Below are 5,956 nucleotides of genomic sequence, written 5' to 3' on the forward strand. Positions count from 1 at the left end.
CCTCCCAGCACAGCATGCTGAGAGGAGAGCTGATGTGAGTAAACCAGCTCATAGACCCTGCAGCTTAAACAGCCTTAATCAAACCCTGCAGCCCAGCTTAGCCCTTTTAAAATATTTTGGGGGTGATGTCAGCACCTGAGCAGCCAACACACTTGTTGCTCTCCTCCCTCAGACTACTTCAGTTCCCACAGTGGGATGAGGCACCAGATCGAGTGGGAGATAGGCAGCAGCTGAGAGAGAAATTGTATCTGCAGTGCCCCAGAGCCCCAGAGGCAGAACCACTGGGTCCCGTTCACCTTCATAAGGTAAAAAAAAAACTTGGCTTACTTATTAGGTCAGATTTTCTCTTGCCCAGGGATACGGGAGGCTGGCAGAACAGCTTGGGAATGGAGGAATTTATGAACTGCATGCAGTAGGCTTTTAATATTTAATCTGCAAACTCAAGCAGTTTCTATTTAAACCCTCTGCCTTCACTCTGGTATGGTCCCAAGGCTTCTCCTGTTTGCACCATAGGTACAACAGCCCAATCTGGCTTCTCTTCTCTTTGAAGATTTTGGTTGCGTGCTGAAATTCTTTGTTTGTCTAGAGCTTATGCCTCATTTGTCTAAGGGGTTTATTTTATTCACATGGCATGCAGATGGGATTGGTGCGTGACATTCCTGATAAAGCATCCTCATTTCTCTGTACGAACTTATGAACATGCAAAGTGCAAAACTTGCTGTGATAAAGTAAATAAAACCAATAACCAACAGAATGGCTTTTGAATATAACTTGAATGGAATTGCTATAGACCTGGAAGGGCTTGAAAGTGCAGGGAAGTCAGAAGTTTCTTGTGAAAATCCCATTTCACCCACAGGATTAACTCACAATGTTTATGAAGTTCTTCAGAAAGGAGAATGCCTAACCCTAAGTTCTCTGTGCACTTGTAGTGGTACCATCAATAATTCATTGCTTTCTCCTCTAACATATAGGAGAAGTTGAAATTCATTTTTTTTTTTTCCAGCTGTAGTATTTCTGTGCAAAATTTTATTTGTAGAGAAGATTATTTAAGGAATGCTCGATGAGTGTCTGGGATAAAGGTCTGAGAGGTTTCTTAGCTTTATTAGCTTTAACAAATCCTAGGGATGTATTAGCTTTTCTCTATAGGAGAATGCTCTGCAACTCTCTTCTTTGAAATATGAAATATGCAAACAAACCTCAGAGTCTAGAGAACGCTGAACAGAAGTATGTTTGCAGTGTACATCAACTCAAAGTCACACATGGGTTTGGTCTTTATTTATTTGAAATGCAAAGTTCCAGGGGCTGCTCCTCCTTGGGAGAAATGTTTCGGGGTGACGTTGAGATGGTTTCTTGTCAAATGCTGGCAATCCAAGAAGGCGATAAGCTGCTGGAGATGGCCGCTGCTTTGTAGCACCCGCAGTGCTGATTAACTTCTAGGCACAAAACCCAACATTTATTCATGCTGATATAGATAGCTCTGTCAGACTTGCCTTCCTGTATCTGTTCCTCACGTATTTTCCTTTTTCCTTACAAGAGCTTGTGACCTGAAGGCTGAGCTCAAGGACGCTCCCTGCTAAGCCCCTGCTGGCTTCTCTTTGCTCTGCCCGCTGACCTCTGCTCGCCCCGAACATCCCCCAAAATGGAGCGATCCACACAAGAACTTTTCCTCAACTTCATGATTGTCCTCATCACTGTGCTGCTCATGTGGCTCCTGGTGAAGTCCTATCAGGAGTAAAGGATGGTCAGAAACTCTTGGAGCTAATCTGGGTCTCTGTGGGTAGACGCCAGTAACACATCTCTGTTATGAGCTTTTGGTCAATTCGGGATGCTGTGATCTTTTTTTACTCTCTAGTCTCTGTTGCCTGTGTTCACGTTTATAATGGGTCTGTGATGGTGTAATTATTTTATTCTGCACTGATCCAGCTGTAAAATGTGAGATCCTGAGGAAATGTCTTATGTGGCTGTAAGTGCTGTGCCCCTCTGCCCACGCACCTGCTTCTTTGGTATCAGGGCAGGGTATAACCCCTGCAGCATGCAGTGGGTCTGTCTGTTAGCCAGCATAAAAGGTACAGACTTGCTTAGCAGAAAGAAATGTGAAACCCCCGCGTTCGCTTGATCTTGTTTCACCTCAATAAAGAACATGTAAAACCATTTTTTTGTAGCTTTTCTGAGTGCTGTTCACGGTGAGACCCACTGATAGCTGGAGCACGGTGTGTCACACAGCTCTGGTGGTTTGGTTGCCTCTGGCACCCGGATTTTTATTTGCACTTCACAAAGAATTCCTGTATAGTGACAGCTGTGATCCTGCAGGTTCGCTGATGCTCAGCCACACAGGATGAGTCGATTCCAGCAACTTTTATGTCCAATGTGACTTATGCCACCTGTGCTGTGGAGGTAGACTTCAAAGAGAGCCTCTATATCACAGATAATTATATTTTCTGAAGCTGGATTTTGAATGAGGATTCCCAGAGTCTATTTAGGGCTGATCTGTGCTTGTTGGATCTGTGCCTGTGGAGAGGAGCTCATGCTGTGCTGCAAGGGAGTAGGGAGCTAAACGACATTTAAGGTCCCTTCCAACTCAGGCCATTCTATGATTCTATGAACTCTGTAGGTCTCTTACATCTGGACTACTCTACTCTACTCTACTCTACTCTACTCTACTCTACTCTACTCTACTCTACTCTATGCTATTCTGTTCTAAAAACACAAGAAGGCAGCTATAGGTGTGCCATGCTGCTGACACAGATCTCTTTGCTCTACAGGATCCTGTACCAGGTGGGAAAAACTGTGGGGCTGTTACTGTTACAGCCCCTGTTACAGCCCCTGTTACAGCCCCTGTTACAGCCCCTGTTACAGCCCCTGTTACAGTTACTGCTGTCTGCTCTCTGGGTTTTTTTAGGTGGAGGAGTAACTGCTGGAACAGCCTTAAGGAAAGAGACAAAACGATGGTGATAGCACTGTTTGTTAGTTGTGCCTGGTGCTTAGAGACTGCTGGGGACTGTCCTATTGTCCTGTGTTGTTTTGTCTATTGTGGTGTCTTCCCACCGCTGCAAGAAACCCTGGTGCAAAGTCAACTCTTGTTTGCTCCAGGTTATGGCTAAGGGTGAGGCAACCTCCTCTCAAGGAAACACTGAGAAAACTGAAACATGGAAATGAATTTGCAGCCTGTCTCTGCTGGAGATACCTCACACTAGTGCTGCTGTAATTTAACTAATTTACACAGTCTGTTTGTGTTTATAGGCTGTGGCACACAGGAGTGGCTGGCGAAGGACACAGAAAGATCTATTTTTAAATATGGTGAATACTTGATAATTCAGCATGAAAGACTCTCATCTTTCATAAGCCGTGACTCCTTACCCCTGCTGAACACTGAGTCTCCAGCCAGCATAGTCAGACCTCCCTTGAAGATCAAAAATAGATCTTTGGGTTCTCCCACGCATCACAGCTTTCACCAGGGACATCGCTGCCACGTGGGAGGGCTGAGGCTTTTAAGCCAGTGCCAGAACATGAGAGCATTTCCCAAAGAGAGTGTTGTTATGAGCAAACAGTACACATTTGGTCTCGTCACAAGTTAGCAATGAAAGAATGAAGGTGTGGGTTTCCCAGCTGAGACAGCAGCAGTGGGGACAGACACAACTCAGAGCGGCCCTGGGAGCTTTCAGATGGGAAGAAAGTCTTTGAGAGTTTGGGGCACCCATAGCTTTCAACCATCAGCCTTTTCTGGAGCATTCATGCATCTGTCTTCAGCACGAGTAAGGGTAGACACCTTGAACTCAGTGTTAGAATGAGAATGCTGTCCAAATCATTTTCTTTTCAGGCAGATTCCAAATAAAAGGTTGGGTTATTTGCCTACATTGAATTACACCATTGGCCTAAAACTGACAGAAAAAATTAATTCAGCCAACAGAACTAGATGTCCTGATATGACATGATTGCATTGGTCTGTAGGCACATGAGCAACAAAGGACATCATCTGAATCAGAGTCATAGAATCATTAAGGTTGGAAAAGACCACTAAGATCATCTAATCTTAGTACTCCCCACCATCATGCCCTCTAAATCATGTCCCTAAGGACACTGTTCTTGAACACCCCCAGGGATGGTGACTCCACCACCTCCCTGGGCAGCCTGTGCCATACATCACCAATACTTCTCTTTTGGAGAATTTTTTCCTAAAATCTAACCTACACCTCCCCTTGCACTATTTAAGACCATTTCCTCTTGTCCTATAAGTGCACACATGCAGGCAGATTCCATTGTTTGAGGGACACAAATGCAAATATTTGATGTTACACTGGAGTCTCAAACCCTCTCTTGTACCTTTCTGTTTGCCAGAGACACCCTGGAGGAGTGATGGCTCTCTGTATTTACTGTTTTTTGTCACCAGCACTTTAAAGTATAAGGGAGACTGAGAGCATCAGAGCAATTCTGCACTAATGGTGATTTGCCCTTCGTTTCTCAGAATAATTCTTTTAGTCAAAACATACATTTAAATTGTTCCTAAAAGTTGCACTCTGAGCAGTGTATTCCAGTACTCATCCACCCCAACCATCAAAAGGTGTTCTCCTATGCTCAGATGCAATAGCAGGGGACAGTCTGACAAAATGATGGCTGATGTAGAAATGTGTATGAAGCAAAGGTGTGACAATGAATTCCTCCATGCAGAAAAACTGGCACCCACTGACATTATCAAACAATGTTAACAATGTTATTGTGCTCTTTGTATCAGTTGTAGTTTCCATTGAAGTAAATAGGAGGCATCACCTTTGGAGTAAACTACATAGATACTGATAAAATACTCCTGAGCTTTCTCATTTCCAGATTGAGGTGCTGCAGCTCTCCCAGCCTTTTCTTCTACAGCAGCTACTCTAAGCCCTGATCACCTTCATAGTCCTTTCTGCTGCACTCTCTCCAGTGTGGAGTTCTTGTATTGGGAAGCACAGCACCGGGAACAGCACTCCAGGTGCAAGGGCTGGACTGTACCTCTGAAAAAGCATCACTGTACTCAACCTGTTTTCCCTCCTACCCACCTTTGTTAGAAGGCACTGCAGGAACTACCAAATTCAAGCAAAGCTGTGCCTGCTTTTGAACCCTAACAAGGTACTTTTGTTTCCTGGTATCTAAGTACAAATTAATTAAACTTGTCCAGAACCAGTGTAGCGGCCTTCCCATTCACTTCACTGGGCTTTGGACCAGATCTTAGCTATCTAATTTTAGATGTTCAGACTGCAGAAACTTGGCCATGGGCCTGGTAATTCAGAATTGCTAAGCACTCAGCACTTCACACTGCAGAAATCAAAAACACAGCATGTGCAACGTGCTCTTGGGAAAAATCAGACTGCTAGGGGGGGTGCCTGGATCACAACCTAAGAACCAAATATTAGGCACCAAGATTTACAATTTTGCCAAGATATTTAAAGATTGTTCAATGGGATTTACGAAAATGCTTCTAGCAAAAATGATTGCAGTCAAAACGGTTTTCTGTGCTGTTCTTTTATTTATTTTATTTTATTTTATTTTATTTTATTTTATTTTATTTTATTTTATTTTATTTCATTTTCCCCCCTTTTTAAGAGCAGTGTTCTTGTCAAGGAAAGTTAAAATTCCAGAAAAAAAAAAAAAAAGGAAACCTTGGCTGTTGTTCTTTGCCAGTGAAACCTGTTGTCATTTTTATGATTCTGAAACCACTCCATGACTCTGGAGTACATCACACTCTACTGCCTTTTCTGTACAAGTTGTAAAGAGGAATCTCGTCGCCCAGATTCTCATTGTAAAGAATGCTAGTTTGAAGCAATGCTGTGCTGTAAACCAGTGGTGTTCATTTTGCTCCTGGATTATGCCATGGCTGCTGTAGAGTGAGTGACTCATGCCCACTTTCCCCTCCATCGCCCATACTCCGAGTCAGGCAATGTCTATCATGGGAGCAATAACCTGCAGCTCTCACAGAGCAGCCACC

General features: G+C 43.7%; 1 protein-coding gene across 1 annotated transcript; it reads left to right on the plus strand.

Annotated features, from left to right (window-relative positions):
- Positions 1–205: 205 nt before the first annotated feature.
- SLN (sarcolipin) lies at positions 206–2,151 on the plus strand. The gene is made up of 2 exons (XM_015852231.3): positions 206–305; positions 1,535–2,151. The coding sequence occupies exon 2, from the start codon at positions 1,640–1,642 to the stop codon at positions 1,733–1,735; it is 96 nt and encodes a 31-aa protein (XP_015707717.1). The 5' UTR covers positions 206–305; positions 1,535–1,639; the 3' UTR covers positions 1,736–2,151.
- The last annotated feature ends 3,805 nt before the right edge of the window (positions 2,152–5,956 follow it).

This window comes from Coturnix japonica, chromosome 1, assembly GCF_054131305.1.
Source record: "Coturnix japonica strain WE chromosome 1, WE-NBRP24, whole genome shotgun sequence".
In the NCBI taxonomy this organism is placed as follows: Eukaryota; Metazoa; Chordata; class Aves; order Galliformes; family Phasianidae; genus Coturnix; species Coturnix japonica.